At 49.2% G+C, this 15992-nt stretch overlaps 1 protein-coding gene across 1 annotated transcript in view; it reads left to right on the forward strand.

Moving 5' to 3' along the window:
• The first annotated feature begins 1934 nt into the window (after positions 1-1934).
• wnt3a (wingless-type MMTV integration site family, member 3A) overlaps positions 1935-15992 on the forward strand; it is a 19781-nt gene continuing 5723 nt past the window's right edge. The window contains exons 1-2 of the mRNA XM_066681023.1: positions 1935-2021; positions 9057-9298. Of these exons, the coding sequence (XP_066537120.1) occupies positions 1951-2021; positions 9057-9298 (313 nt within the window). The 5' untranslated portion in view covers positions 1935-1950. The remainder of the gene's footprint in view (positions 2022-9056; positions 9299-15992) is intronic.

Here is a 15992-nt window from a genome sequence, read left to right on the forward strand (position 1 = left end):
TTTTTGGCGAATACTGAAAATGTCAGAACTCACTGAAAATATCAAGGTAAAGATAAACTCAGAGCTGAGGATGTGAATTAGGTCATTAATAAATATCAATAAAGATTTTAATTGGTTTATAAACCTATAAGTGTCTTATTCTAAAATAGTGCTGAAGGTTTATTAAAGGACAGAACTGTATTTTGTAAATGTGAACACATACTGGAGCTCACGCGCTCTGCGTCTACAGAGACACGCAGTTGGAGCACATGCAGAATGACGCCTGGCATCGTTCTGCTGAAACAACCAGGGACTTCCCTGAAAAAGACGTCCCAGTGATGGCAGCGAATGTCCCCCCTCGAGACCATGTGTCTGTATTAATCACAGTGCGATTAACAGGGTGTCTCCTGCAGAGCCGTCTGAGGGCTGGAAGGTCAGGTTTCTCCTGCAGAGCCGTCTGAGGGCTGGAAGTTCAGACTCATTCAGCAGTGGTGTCCGACACGGACCGAGACGTCTCTGGAGTTCCTGAGTCTTCCGCAGTGTTGTGGACAGGAGATGGCGAGAATCCTGAACTCTGTGTGACCACGCCCCTCCCGGAGGTGAGACCCCGCCCCCTCTCTGCCGCAGAGACTGCCCCTTGGGTGGACACTGAGAGAGACAGAGAGAGAGCGACAGACGGAGAGAAACCAGATTAAAAAGACGAGTGCGGAGTCACCTGTTCCTCCACTCACTGATCTTTATCACTGTATCACAATGAGAGAGAGTTTCCTCTTCCCTTCACCTGCAATACACATTCCCAATACACACACACACACACACACACACACACACAGTGTCCCCCGCCCACTGCAGTTATTACACATAGGGACACACTCTCCACATGAGGCTATACACCAGGTGCTGGAACATTGCTGTGACGATCTGATGGCCACATAATCCACTGCAGCCCCATTTAAGGTGGAATGTGTGCACAACAATTTAACTGCTGCCAACATTGAAGGTGTACCACAGGCACAAGAATGTACTGGGTGCTCCTTTTAAGGTGGACCACAGACACTAACCTAATAAATGACAGACTTACGGTGGAACGGATGCTTTATTTAAGGTGGAATCTGTTAACCACAAAGTAACTGATGCTCAGTTTAAGGTAGTATTGGTGAACCACAGTGTAATGGATGCTCTATTTAATGTGAAATTGGTGAACCACAGTGTAACGGATGCTTTATTTAAGGTGGAATGTGTCAACCACAGTGTAATAAATGCTCTATTTAATGTGGAATGTGTCAACCACAATGTAACAAATGCTCTATTTAAGGTGGAATTTAGGCACAGCAACGTAGCTGATGCTCGCTGTAGGCAATAGAGCATACCTTATGTACTTTTTAAGGTGGACTGGGAAATTGAAATGATATGCTGCTGGAAAAAAAGAAACTTAAAAACAAAGATGAAAACAATGAAAAGTCAAACTGAACGATTGTGAATATTAAAAGAAGTGTAAACACTCAAAGCAGAACAGTGGCTTCATCTGTGAGCTTTATTAGGGCTTTGAAGTTAGACTACAAACGTCTATCAGCCTTCACACACACACACACACAGTCTCTCTGTCTCTCTCTCTCTGTGTGTATGTGTGTGTGTGTGTGTGTGTGTGTGTGTGTGTGGTGGATCATTAGCATTTTCCCCTGAGGCTGTACCTGCTCACGCACACTCACTACTTCTCTCTCTCTCTCTCTCTCTCTCTCTCTCTCTCTGATCTAAGTGTGTGTGTGTGTGTGTGTTAGAGAGGCAGTGTGTAAGGATGGTCTCCCTCCCAGTCTCTGATCTGAGTGAGTGAGTGAGGGTGTGTGGGTGTTACAGAGAGTGTGTAAGGATGGTCTCTCTCTCTCTCTCTCTCGCCCAGTCTCTGATCTGAGTGAGTGAAGGAGTGTGTGTGTATGTGTGTGTATGTTAGAGAGAGAGAGTGTGTGTGTAAGGATGGTGTGTGTGGTGTGTGTGCTGCTGCTCGGCGTTCTCCGCTGTGTCCTCGGCACCTACCCCATATGGTGGTGAGTTTATTTCTCTTTCATTATTAATGTCTCTCTCTCTCTCTCTCTCTCTCTCTCGCTCTCGCTCTGTTTATCCAGGGTGTGTTTGTTGTTTGTTTGTTTGTTTGTTTACTGGAGTTGTGCAGTGACTGATAATAAGAACTGAGGGTCTGTGTGGACCCCTGTCTGAGAGTGAGACCGGGCGATGGGCTTCAGTGTGGGTCCGGTTTTGACCTCAGAGCTGGGTCCGGTGTCTGAGCCGCAGCTGGACGGAGGCGACCCGGTCAGGGGCAGGGTGTAGATCCAGGACCTGGAGTGGTCCTCCGTGTTTGAGCAGTATCTGCGCAGTCCTGCTGCTCTGGAGACCGAGGTCTGCGCAGACGTGATTTCCCTCCACCGCGGATGTAATGCTCCGGGAGTTTGTTCGCGATGCAGCTCTAGCCCCGGGTCCGGACTCAGACACAGAATCTCAGCATTCAGGACGGGTCTGAGGTTCTGGAAGAGGTTCTCATCTTCAGAGAACAAGCTGTGAACGCTGCCCCCCGCGGACCCTTGCTCCTCAGGTGTGTGTGTGGGTGTGTGTGTGTGGACCTGTGTGAACTGAAGCTGGAGACTTTATGACCTTGGACCGGATCACAACCACATGACAGATCAGTTCAGAGCAGGTCTGAGCCTCGTCACGGGCCTCACTCTTCAGAACCACTGCTCCTGCTCCATCCGGGAGCGTGTGGAGACCAAGGCCAGTGACGATGGGGAGCGAGTGTGATCCACATTAAACCTCGGGCTGAGGCTGAGGGAGGAGCAGCTGAGGTCAGTGCGGATGAGGCTCTGAAGAAGCAGTGAGGACCTCATGAGGAATCCACCAATAGAAACGCTCCAAAATTACTCTGAATTCACCTGTTTGTTTGTTGTTGTCCACTGAGAGTCAAGGAGGTTGTTCTCATGTTGTTCTCTGGATGTTCTCATATTGTTCTCATGTAGTTCTTGTGTTATTCTCATGTTGTTCTCTGGTTGTTCTCATGTTGTTCTCGTGTTGTGCTTGTGTTGTTCTCATATTGTTCTCATGTAGTTCTTGTATTGTTCTCGTGTGGTTCTCTTGTTCTCGCGTAATTCTCATGTAGTTCTTATGGTGTGTGTGTGTGTGTGCGTGTGTGTGTGCATGTGTGTGTGCATGTGTGTGTGTGTGTGTGTGTGTGTGTGTTTGTGTGTGTGTATGTATGTGTGTGTGTGTAGTATGTGAGTGTGTGTGTTTGTGTGTGTGTATGTGTTTGTATGCATGTGTGTGTTTGTGTGTGTGTGTGTATGGTGTGTGATGATGATTCAGAGATGGATGGGTTCCTGTGTTAAGCTCCGCCTGTGGGGTGTGTTTTAGAGCTGTTATTATGAAGGTCATTAACCCCTTCCAGACTCGTCTGCCCCAGAGTTCATTACAGACCTGTGTAAGCGATCACAGATAACTGTAACTGAGCTGTAGTTCTTTACTGTGCTCTACTGATAATGACCAAAGCTCTTCTGATATCACTCCACAGACTACACGTAACCTAGCAACAACACCAGTGCATACAAGACAGCAGGGGTTGCGTGGACTTTTTCAACCAATGGAGAACCAGTTCCGTTTCCGTTCACACAGATTAAAGTGTACAGGTTTATCACATCTCACTGTGATCTGACGCTGGGTTAAATGTGTGGAAGTGTGCAGACGTTTAAGGAAGTGTGTGGAAGTGTGTGGAAATTTAAGGAAGTGTGTGGAAGTGTGCTGAAGATTAAGGAAGTGTGTGGAAGTTTAAGGTAGTGTGTGGAAGTTTAAGGAAGTATGTGAAAGTGTGTGGAAGTTTAAGGAAGTGTGTGGAAGTTTAAGAAAGTGTGTGGAAGTTTAAGGAAGTGTGTGGAAGTTTAAGGAAGTGTGTGGAAGTTTAAGGAAGTGTGTGGAACTGTGTGGAAGTTTAAGGAAGTGTGTGGAAATGTGTTGAAGTTTGAGGAAATGTGTGGAAGTGTGTTGAAGTTTAAGGAAGTGTGTGGAAGTTTAAGGAAGTATGTGAAAGTGTGTGGAAGTTTAAGGAAGTGTGTGGAACTGTGTGGAAGTTTAAGGAAGTGTGTGGAAATGTGTTGAAGTTTGAGGAAATGTGTGGAAGTGTGTTGAAGTTTAAGGAAGTGTGTGGAAGTTTAAGGAAGTATGTGAAAGTGTGTGGAAGTTTAAGGAAGTGTGTGGAACTGTGTGGAAGTTTAAGGAAGTGTGTGGAAATGTGTTGAAGTTTGAGGAAATGTGTGGAAGTGTGTTGAAGTTTAAGGAAGTGTGTGGAACTGTGTGGAAGTTTAAGGAAGTGTGTGGAAATGTGTTGAAGTTTGAGGAAATGTGTGGAAGTGTGTTGAAGTTTAAGAAAGTGTGTGGAAGTTTAAGGAAGTGTGTGGAAGTTTAAGAAAGTGTGTGGAAGTTTAAGGAAGTATGTGAAAGTGTGTGGAAGTTTAAGGAAGTGTGTGGAAGTTTAAGGAAGTATGTGGAAGTGTGTTGAAGTTTAAGGAAGTGTGTGGAAGTGTGTTGAAGTCTAAGGAAGTGTGTGGAAGTTTAAGAAAGTGTGTGGAAGTTTAAGGAAGTATGTGAAAGTGTGTGGAAGTTTAAGGAAGTGTGTGGAAGTTTAAGGAAGTATGTGGAAGTGTGTTGAAGTTTAAGGAAGTGTGTGGAAGTGTGTTGAAGTCTAAGGAAATGTGTGGAAGTTTAAGGAAGTATGTGAAAGTGTGTGGAAGTTTAAGGAAGTGTGTGGAAGTTTAAGGAAGTATGTGGAAGTGTGTTGAAGTTTAAGGAAGTGTGTGGAAGTGTGTTGAAGTCTAAGGAAGTGTGTGGAAGTTTAAGGAAGTGTGTGGAAGTTTAAGGAAGTATGTGAAAGTGTGTGGAAGTTTAAGGAAGTGTGTGGAAGTTTAAGGAAGTATGTTGAAATGTAAGGAAGTGTGTTGAAGTTTAAGGAAATGTGTGGATGTTTAAGGAAGTGTGTGGAAATGTTGAAGTTTAAGGAAATGTGTGGAAGTGTGTGGAAGTTTAAGGAAGTGTGTGGAAGTTTAAGGAAGTATGTGAAAGTGTGTGGAAGTTTAAGGAAGTGTGTGGAAGTTTAAGGAAGTATGTGAAAGTGTGTGGAAGTTTAAGGAAGTGTGTGGAAGTTTAAGGAAGTATGTTGAAATGTAAGGAAGTGTGTGGATGTTTAAGGAAGTATGTGGAAGTGTGTGGAAGTTTAAGGAAAGGAAGTGTAAAGGCATGTTCAAGATTTTGGAAGTGTGTGGAAGCTTGTGGAAGATTTGGGAAGTGTGTGGAAGCTTGTGGAAGATTTGGGAAGTGTGTGGAAGCGTGTGGAAGATTTTGGAAACGTGTGGAAGATTTTGGAAGCGTGTGGAAGTGTGTGGAAGTGTGTGGAAAACTGTAGAAGCATGTGGAAGTGCATGGAAATGTCATGTTTAGTGAACTCTGACCCTTTGCCTCCTGGACCAATAGCACTACTCATTGTGGTGTAGTGCCCTGTCAGTCAGGAGGTGGTCTGGAGTGTACACTATGTAGGGAACATGGAGGCATTTGAGACACAGCCTTAGTGTTCTTCAATATATGACATCTTCCTCACCCCTTTCTCCACACACACACACACACACACACACACACACACCGCACCCTCAGAAGATAAATAGCTGTAGGTGACATTCCTTCTCCCGAACACTGAGTGGTTTGATGTGGAGCTGAGGCCCGTGGCCCCGGGGCCCAGAGCAGAAATCCACCATCGCTCAGGCTCAGGCTCAGGCTCAGACTCAGGCTCAGGCTCAGGCACGCTGAGAAATGCAGTGCAGACACAGACACACAGGAACGACAGAATAAGAACCAGAGAACAGAGAGACAGAGAGAACAGAGAGAGAGAGAGGGTCAGAGAGAGAGAGAGAGAGAGAGAGAGAGAGAGAGAGAGAGGGTCAGAGAGAGCGAGAGAGAGAGAGAGAGAGAGGGAGAGGGAGAGAGAGAGAGAGAGAGAGGGTCAGAGAGAGAGAACAGAGAGAGAGAGTGAGAGAGAGAGCAGAGAGGGTCAGAGAGAGAGAGAGAGAGAGAACAGAGAGAGAGAGAGAGAGATAATAGAGTGAGGGAGAGAGAGAGGGTCAGAGAAAGAGAGAACAGAGAGAGAGAGTGAGAGAGAGAGAGAGAACAAAGAGAGAGGGAGAGAGAGAGAGAGAGAGTCAGAGAGAGTGAGAGAGAGAGAGAGAGAGAGAACAGAGAGAGAGAGAGAGATAATAGAGTGAGGGAGAGAGAGAGGGTCAGAGAAAGAGAGAACAGAGAGAGAGAGTGAGAGAGAGAGAGAGAACAAAGAGAGAGGGAGAGAGAGAGAAAAAGAGCGAGAGAGAGAGAGAGAGAGGTCAGAGAGAGAGAGAGAGAGAGAGGTCAGAGAGAGAGAGAGAGAGAGAGAGGTCAGAGAGAGAGAGAGAGAGAGAGAGAGAGGGTCAGAGAGAGAGAGAGAAAGAACAGAGAGAGGGAGAGAGAGAGGGTCAGAGAGAGGGAGAGAGAGAAAGACGGCTGTTGTGGCTCCTAATGAAGGGGTAACAGCTAAGGGATTCTGAACCACTGCTTTCATCTCTGTTTGCCTCTATCACTTGCTCACACACACACACACACACACACACACACTCCAGAAAACAGAATTCCGCTGTTCCAGACTGATGTGCAGCTACTCCTGAGTGTCCACTGCCACTGGAGTGTGTTGAAGTGTAGAGGTTTACACTCTGGGTCTCTTCCAAATCCCAGTGAGCCGTCTAGAGAGTGAGCATGTTACGTCAGAGTGAGTACACTCCCGACACGTGGGCTGTTCCAATTCCTAGACACCTTAAATACACTGCCTACTGAGATACCTTAATTTGTCTTAATTCTAAGGCGGCATCGAACCAATCCTCAGCTGTGAAGACAATCCCATGATGCACCGCAGGCCCAGCTCCTTTTCTTCATAACAACAGAGGAACCGTTTTGGTGCAATATAGAACACATATAGAATGCATCAGACTGAAGAACCCCTTCATGATGCAAAGAACTCTGGCAGAACCTTCATTTGTAAGAGTGTAGCAGGTATTACAGGAGGAGTGATTATGGGAGATATAATGTGTACAGTGTCTTTGATCTAAAGTCTGTGTGTGTGTGTGTGTGTGTACTGGGGTGTCTGTGACTTCAGACGTGTTGTATGTTGTATGATCGGTCAGTACTGAACCCAGTGCTACAGAACCATCTTCCAGAGGTAGGAGAGGGAACAGTTGTGGTGTGTGTGTGTGTGTGTGTGTGTGTGTGTGTGTGTGTGTGTGTGTGTGTGTGTCCCCTATGTCTTCACTCTTCTCTGGAGGGTCTTGTGGTCTGAGACAGTGCAGTTCTCAAAGCAGGCAGTGACATAGCTGCCAGGGGGCGCTCCATAGCTCCATAGCTAAAAAGTGGTGTGGGTGGCGGATGGGGACAGGTCTTCCTCAGCTCCCGGTGGAAGTAAAGATGCTGCTGGGGTTTCTCGGCCATGGAGCTAGTGTTCACAGACCAGTTAAGGCTCTCCTCAATATGAGCACACAGGAACCACAGAGGAGCTGTTGGTGTTGATCTGCTCCCACTCCTCCTCTCCATACACTGACTCCTCTTCCTTACTGATCCCACCACAGAAGTGTCATCAGCAAACCTAATGATGTGATTTCACTCGTGCACTGCCACACAGTCATGTGTCAGCGAAGTCAATAGTAGAGGGCTTAGTACCGTGCACTGGGGAACACCGGTATTCAGCATGGTGCAGCTCCTGATCTGAAGGTGTCCCGGTCAGGAAGTCCAGGATTCGGTTACAGAGAGAGGTGTTCAGACCCAGGCTCAGCTTTTCAGTCAGATGCTGGGGAATGATGGGGTTGAGCGCTGAACTGAAATTTTTGAACAGCCTTCTAACATGAGCCCTTTTTCTCCAAGTGGGTGAGGGTAAGACGGCTGTGGTGATTTAGGGGTCCAGTGATGAGGGCAGCTGGGTCTGAATGTGCCTCAATACACGCCTCTCGGAGTACTTCGAATTGTCATGGGAGTAAATCCCAATTTATCCTTATGTGTCGAACCTATACTGTAGGCAATGAGTCAATGTGCACCTGCCCAGGAATTTAACTACGTGTCTCATTGACGCAGACCACAGACTGTGATTGGTCAGTAGTCGAACTGACATTGTTTATGTTGAACCGTACAGAAAAGACACAAAAATATTAAACAAAGGAAAAATATAGAAAGGGCGGCACGGTGGCGCAGCAGGTAGTGTCGCAGTCACACAGTTCCAGGGGCCTGGAGGTTGTGGGTTCGATTCCCGCTCTGGGTGACTGTCTGTGAGGAGTTGGTGTGTTCTCCCCGTGTCCGCGTGGGTTTCCTCCGGGTGCTCCGGTTTCCTCCCACAGTCCAAAAACACACGTTGCAGGTGGATTGGCGACTCAAAAGTGTCCATGGGTGTGAGTGTGTGAGTGAATGTGTGTGTGTGTGTTGCCCTGTGAAGGACTGGCGTCCCCTCCGGGGTGTATTCCCGCCTTGCGCCCAATGATTCCAGGTAGGCTCTGGACCCCCCGCGACCCTAAATTGGATAAGCGGTTACAGATAATGGAGGGATGGATGGATGGAAAATATGGAAATAACTCAATGACCAGGAAAGAGCATGAATAACATATCAGCTTCATATTTGTTTCTTTCCTGGCACCTCATGTAAAACCTGTACTACACAGTGTAGCCCCTAGTTCAGCCCCTAGTGGTGTGGAGGTGTAGGTGCAGAGGAACACAGACACAAAGCAGACGTATAAACACTCACAATGGTGCAGCATAGAGTCAACACTTCTTTGTCTCAGGGAAGACGGTGGTGGCAGGATGGGACAGTGGCGCTTCTCAGGGACATCACTGGTCTGGACATTCCCTGGACACTCAACCTGGAATGTTGTTGAGTCCAGCAACTTTCTGTGACTGGACTCTATCTGCCGCGGTCAGATGTCGTGTCTGAATGAATACCCTGTGTTAGTGTGTGTTACTGTGTTATTACAGGGTTATTACTGTGTTGTTGTGTCCAGGTCTCTGGCGGTGGGTCCTCAGTTCTCATCCCTGGCGTCCCAGCCCCTGCTCTGCAGCTCTATCCCGGGCCTGGTTCCGAAGCAGTTGCGGTTCTGCAGGAATTACGTGGAGATCATGCCGAGTGTGGCCCAGGGCGTGAAGGTGGGGATTCAGGAATGTCAGCATCAGTTCAGAGGACGGCGCTGGAACTGCACCACCATCAACCACACCCTGGCCATATTCGGGCCGGTTCTGGACAGAGGTAAGGGTCAGACTCTGGGAACTGGGGCAGGACACACACTTCACTCAGAGTAAGGTTTAAACTGCCCCTGGCTGCAGGGTCTCGGGGCTCATTTCCCTGAGTCTGTGTGGGTTTCCTCCAGGGACTCCGCCTTCCTCAAAATCGAAACAGACACACACACACACACAAACTCACACACCTACCAGTGTATACACGCTCACACACATACTCACACACCTACCAGTATTCATACACTCACCCGTTCACAGACACACACACACACAGACCACAGGTTTGTGTGTGTGTGTCTGTGAACGGGTGAGTATATGAGTGGCTGGGTGAGAGTGTGAATGACAGGGTGAGTCTGTGAATGACTGCGTGATTGTATGAGTGACTGGATGAATGTATGATGACTGGGTGAGTGTGTAAGTGACTGGGTGATTGTATGATGACTGGGTGACTGTGTGAGTGACTGGGTGAGTGTGTAAGTGACTGGGTGAGTGTGTGAGTGACTGGGTGATTGAGTGGGTGAGTGTGTGGGTGAGTGTGTGAGTGACTGGATGAATGTATAATGACTGGGTGAGTGTGTAAGTGACTGGGTGAGTATATAAGTGACTGGGTGAGTGTGTAAGTGACTGGGTGAGTATGTGAGTGACTGGGTGATTGTATGAGTGACTGGATGAATGTATGATGACTGGGTGAGTGTGTAAGTGACTGGGTGAGTCTGTGAATGACTGGGTGATTGTATGAGTGACTGGATGAATGTATGATGACTGGGTGAGTGTGTGAGTGACTGGGTGTGTGAGTGACTGGGTGAGTGTGTGGGTGACTGGGTGAGTGTGTGAGTGACTGGGTGAGTGAGTGCGTGAGTGACTGGGTGAGTGTGTGTGTGAGTGACTGGGTGAGTGTGTGAGTGAGTGGATGAGTGTGTGAGTGAGTGGGTGAGTGTGTGAGTGACTGGGTGAGTGAGTGGGTGAGTGTGTGGGTGAGTGTGTGAGTGACTGGGTGAGTGAGTGGGTGAGTGACTGGGTGAGTGTGTGGGTGACTGGGTGAGTGTTTGTGTGAGTGGGTGAGTGACTGGGTGTGTGAGTGACTGGGTGAGTGTGTGGGTGACTGGGTGAGTGTGTGGGTGACTGGGTGAGTGTGTGAGTGACTGGGTGAGTGTGTGAGTGACTGGGTGTGTGAGTGACTGGGCGAGTGTGTGTGTGACTGGGTGAGTGTGTGAGTGACTGGGTGAGTGAGTGTGTGAGTGACTGGGTGAGTGTGTGAGTGACTGGGTGAGTGAGTGTGTGAGTGACTGGGTGAGTGAGTGTGTGAGTGACTGGGTGAGTGTGTGAGTGACTGGGTGAGTGAGTGTGTGAGTGACTGGGTGAGTGTGTGAGTGACTGGGTGAGTGAGTGTGTGAGTGACTGGGTGAGTAGAAAAGAATAAACATGGTCGAGCTGAGAGCAGTGGTTTACTCTGAATGTGAGGTTTGTGTCATTCTGGTGGTGATAAAGTGTGTGTGTGTGTGTGTGTGTGTGTGTGTGTTTGTGTCTGATTAAGGGAATTGTTGGTTGATCCCTTGCTGAGTGCAGAGTGTAAACAGAGGCAGTGAGCTGTGAATGCAGTGTGTATGGCGGTGTATAGTGTGTGTGTATATTGCTTTGCTGATGGGTGGAGAGCGAGAGTGTGTGTGTGTGTGTGTGTGTGTTTTAGCCTCTCTGAGGGAATTCCCTGCTCCTGTGGATTCCCCCCAGGTCACATGACCACGTCCTCACCCCCTGAACACACTCCCCTCCTTCAGAGCACGTTTCTGAAGGATGGGATCCACTGGGTCTTCAAACACACATCTGTTTGTTTAGGAACGTACTGGAGGTGGGGGGTGGGGGGGCTGTTCTCCTGGTTAATCATCGCTCAGACTCATGAAAATAAGGAGTCATTTTAAATCAGTGAAAGGTGGTGACTCTTCCACTCCTCCACCAGGTGAATCAGGTCCTGGTTCTGGAAGCGGGTTCTTGTTTAGAGGCTGTTCTCTCGTGGTTCAGAGCGAGTCGAGTAGGGACTAAACCGTGGCGTGTAAACCCTGCAGAGCGCTGATCGTCCAGAGAGAGTCTGCAGGACAGCACTGAGGAAGATACACCAGGGCAGTTTGGGGGGGGGGGGGGGGTGATGGGGGTGTGGTGGGGGGGGGGTCTCTTCAGTAAATCATGCTGATTGGATTAGAGTAAGTGGAGCTGTAAACAAAGGCAGAGGTCAGAGTGGGGGATTAAGGGCTTTGACTCAGATCTTAAGAGGAAGCTTAACCCCAGGTTGCTGCTCTTTTTACCCTGACTGTGTTTGTGTGTGTGTGTGTGTGTGTGTGTGTGTGTGTAATGGGAGTGTGTAGTGTTCCTTCCTTTATTCTGAAGGACTCAATGTAACATGGTGTTGTTTAGGGTTGTGTAAACACTCCCTATCAACTTAGATTACTTACAGACACAACTAACACAGGTCCCGCCCCCTGCCTGAACCACACACTGCACAAGCCCTGCCCCCTGCCTGAACAACACACTGCACAAGCCCCGCCCCCTGCCTGAACCACACATGGCAGAGGCCCCGCCCCCTGCCTGAACCACACACTGCACAAGCCCCGCCCCCTGCCTGAACAACACACTGCACAAGCCCCGCCCCCTGTCTGAACCACACATGGCACAGGCCCCGCCCCCTGCCTGAACCACACACGGCACAGGTCCCGCCCCCTGCCTGAACCACACACGGCACAGGCCCCGCCCCCTGCCTGAACCACACACTGCACAGGCCTCGTCCCCTGCCTGAACCACACACTGAACAAGCCCCGCCCCCTGCCTGAACCACACACGGCACAGGCCCCGCCCCCTGCCTGAACCACACACTGCACAGGCCCCGCCCCCTGCCTGAACCACACACTGAACAGGCACAGTGCATTGTGGGACTGTGAGAGTGCATTGAAAATTGCCAAGTACAAAATGGCCAAGTGCCAGAACAGTGCACTACACAGTGAATAGGGCGCAGTGTCGGACACAGTGACAGTTTACAGACTTTAAAACAGAGACTTTAATTCCAGACTCTTTACTGTAGAAGCCTATATAAACAGGCCTGTGTGGGCGTGGCCTATCCACAGTGTTTCTGTTTATATGGGTTAACTGTGATCCGCGGTGACAGCAGACCTCTTCACCCCCGACGTATCACAGACAGAATCAGCTCCCAGAAAGAGGGATGGTGATAGAAGGAATGAAAGAGGGAGTGAAAGAATGAGTGATTGCTGAACCAATCTGCGACGCTCTGCGTGTCCTGACAGCGTCTGCATTCTTACTCCTTTATTCAGAGGGCAGCCACAGCGCTACGCTAACGCTAACCCTGCTCTGAATCTGCGGCTCATTAAGGAGTGATACTTCTGAGGATGCATTTTTTATGTTGCCATGGTGATGCCAGTGTCAATCATTGTGAGATATGCCCCGCCCCCTCCGCTCAGAGCAACAGCAGAGTGGAGCTGTTAAACTTCGATAACTGTTTTACTGCAGAAATGTAACACTTTCATAATTTACTGTTAGTATTTAGTTAGTGGTCACTCTACTGGTCTCTACTGGACTCTACTGGTCTCTACTGGACTCTGCTGGTCTCTACTGGTCTCCAATGGACCCTACTGGACTCTACAGGTCTTCAATGGACCCTACTGGACTCTACTGGTCTCCACTGGACCCTACTGGACTCTACTGGTCTCCAATGGACCCTACTGGACTCTACTGGTCTCCAATGGACCTTACTGGACTCTACTGGTCTCCACTGGACCCTACTGGACTCTACTGGTCTCCACTGGACCCTACTGGACCCTACTGCACTCTACTGGTCTGTACTAGACCCTACTAAACTCTACTTGATTCTACAGCACTCTTCTGACCTCTACTGGTTCCACTGGACCCTACTGGACTCTAATACACTTTACTGGTCTCCACTGGACCGTACTGGACTCTAATACACTCTACTGGTCTCTACTGGTGTCCACTGGACCCTTCTGAACTCTACTGGTCTCCACTGGACCCTACTCAACACTCTACTAGCCTCTACTGCTCTCTACTGGATCCTACTGTTCTCTACTGATCTTTACTGGACAGTACTGGACTCTACTGGACTCTACTGATCTCTACTGGTCTCTACTGGACTCTACTGATCTCTACTGGACCCTACTCGACACTACTGGACTCTACTATACTGTACTGTTCTCTATTGGTCTCCATTGGACCCTACTGAAATCTACTGGTCTCCACTGGACTTTACTGGACTCTACTGGACCCTGCTGTTCTCTACTGGTCTCTACTGGTCTCCACCATACCCTACTGGTCTCTACTGGACTCCAATGGACTCCACTGGACCCTACTGGTCTCTATTGGACCCTACTGGTCATCACTGGTTCCTACCGGTCTCTATTAGACTCTAATGGACAGTACTGGACCCTACTGGTCTCTACTGATCTCTACTGGACAGTAGTGGACTGTACTGGACTCTACTGGTCTCTACTCGTCTCTGCTGGACCCTAATGGACCCTACTGGTTTCTGCTGGTTTCTTCTGGACGCTACTGGACTCTACTGGTCTCTACTGGATCCTACTAGTCTCTACTGGACCCTACTGGACTCTACTGATCTCTACTGGACCCTACTGGTCTCTACTTCTCTCTACTGGACCCTACTGGACTCTACTGATCTCTACTGGATCCTACTAGTCTCTACTTGTCTCTACTGGACCCTACTGGACTCTACTGATCTCTACTGGACCCTACTGGTCTCTACTTGACTCTACTGGTCTCTACTTGACTCTACTGGACTCTACTGATCTCTACTGGACCCTACTGGTCTCTACTTGACTCTACTGATCTCTACGGACCCTACTGGACCCTACTGGACTCTACTGGTCTCTGCTGGTCCCTGCTGGGCCCTACTGGACCCTACTGGACTCTACTTGCCTCCACTGGTCTCTATTAGATCCTACTAGTCTCTACTTGTCTCTACTGAACCCTACTGGACTTTACTGATCTCTACTGGATCCTACTAGTCTCTACTTGTCTCTACTGGACCCTACTGGATTTTACTGATCTCTACTGGACCCTACTGGATTCTACTGATCTCTACTGGACCCTACTGGTCTCTACTTGTCTCTACTGGACTCTACTGATCTCTACTGGACCCTACTGGTCTCTACTTGTCTCTACTGGACTCTACTGCACTCTACTGATCTCTACTGGACCCCACTGCACCCTACTGGACTCTACTGGACCCCACTGGTCTCTACTGGACTCTACTGGACCCTACTTGACTCTACTGATCTCTACTGGACCCCACTGGACCCTACTGGACTCTACTGAACCCCACTGGTCTCTACTGGACTCTACTGGTCTCTACTGGACCCTACTTGAGTCTAATGGTCTCTACTGGACCCTACTGGTCTCTTCTTGTCTCTAATAGACTCTACTGGTCTCTACTGCCCTCCATTGGACCGTACTGGTCTCTAAAGGACTCTACTCTGTATTTGGTCCCTGGTTGTGAGAACAAGGACTAAAGACGCGGTTCTGGGCCAAGACCAGATTTACCTGGTGGAGAAGCAGTAGAGTGGAACTGAATGAAGGAGGGTGATGTGCTAACGTCCTACTCCAGACCAGGGTTAGGACCTTTGACCACACCAGAGGACACTGTTACGACTCGGGACACGCCCCTCTTTTCATGCAGGGTGTGTGTTTAAGTAGTCCAGTGTGTGTGTGTGTGCGTGTCAGGGGTGTGTATCATTAACTCCAGCCAGGAAAGAAAGAGAGGGGGTGTGTCCAACGAGGCTGATGGTGGGACCTTAGCCCCGCCCCCTGCTGGGCTGTGGTCCGTGTGAAGTCTCTCTCCATTCACACGCCCTCTGGATTGTTTTATTAAAGTGTTTGAATGGGGCCCCCCCATCGGCTCAGCCCCCAACCACACGCAGGGTTGGAGCCCCACATTTTTCCTCTGTTGCTATGAGTTAACTTCAGTCCTCACTAATCACCGGCCGGGGCGGGCTTCTTATAAAATATCGGGGTCCTTTTGTGGACGTAATGCGGCGTGACAGTGGGAACACAATGGAGCTGGAGCCCCCAGCAGGTAGGCTTCAGACCGCCGGCTCCAGGGTGGACACACACACACACACTCCATTCATTCACAAACACACACACACAAACTGAGGGTTTAATCTTCATCGGGTAACAACCTCCCAACCTCTGTTCAACTCCCTCACATCAAACAAACACACGCCGTCTCCGACTTTCACACAGGTGTCATCAGTGGGTGATGGGATGAGTGACTGGGTGAGTGTGTGGGTGACTGGGTGAGTGTGTGGGTGACTGGGTGAGTGTGTGGGTGACTGGGTGAGTGTGTGAGTGACTGGTTGAGTGTGTGGGTGACTGGGTGAGTGTGTGGGTGACTGGGTGAGTGTGTGAGTGACTGGTTGAGTGTGTGAGTGACTGGGTGAGTGTGTGAGTGACTGGGTGAGTGTGTGGGTGACTGGGTGAGTGTGTGGGTGACTGGTTGAGTGTGTGAGTGACTGGTTGAGTGTGTGAGTGACTGGTTGAGTGTGTGGGTGACTGGGTGAGTGTGTGGGTGACTGGTTGAGTGTGTGAGTGACTGGTTGAGTGTGTGAGTGACTGGGTGAGTGTGTGGGTGACTGGGTGAGTGTGTGGGTGACTGGTTGAGTGTGTGAGTGACT

Source organism: Hoplias malabaricus, chromosome 9 (genome assembly GCF_029633855.1).
Source record: "Hoplias malabaricus isolate fHopMal1 chromosome 9, fHopMal1.hap1, whole genome shotgun sequence".
Taxonomy (NCBI): Eukaryota; Metazoa; Chordata; class Actinopteri; order Characiformes; family Erythrinidae; genus Hoplias; species Hoplias malabaricus.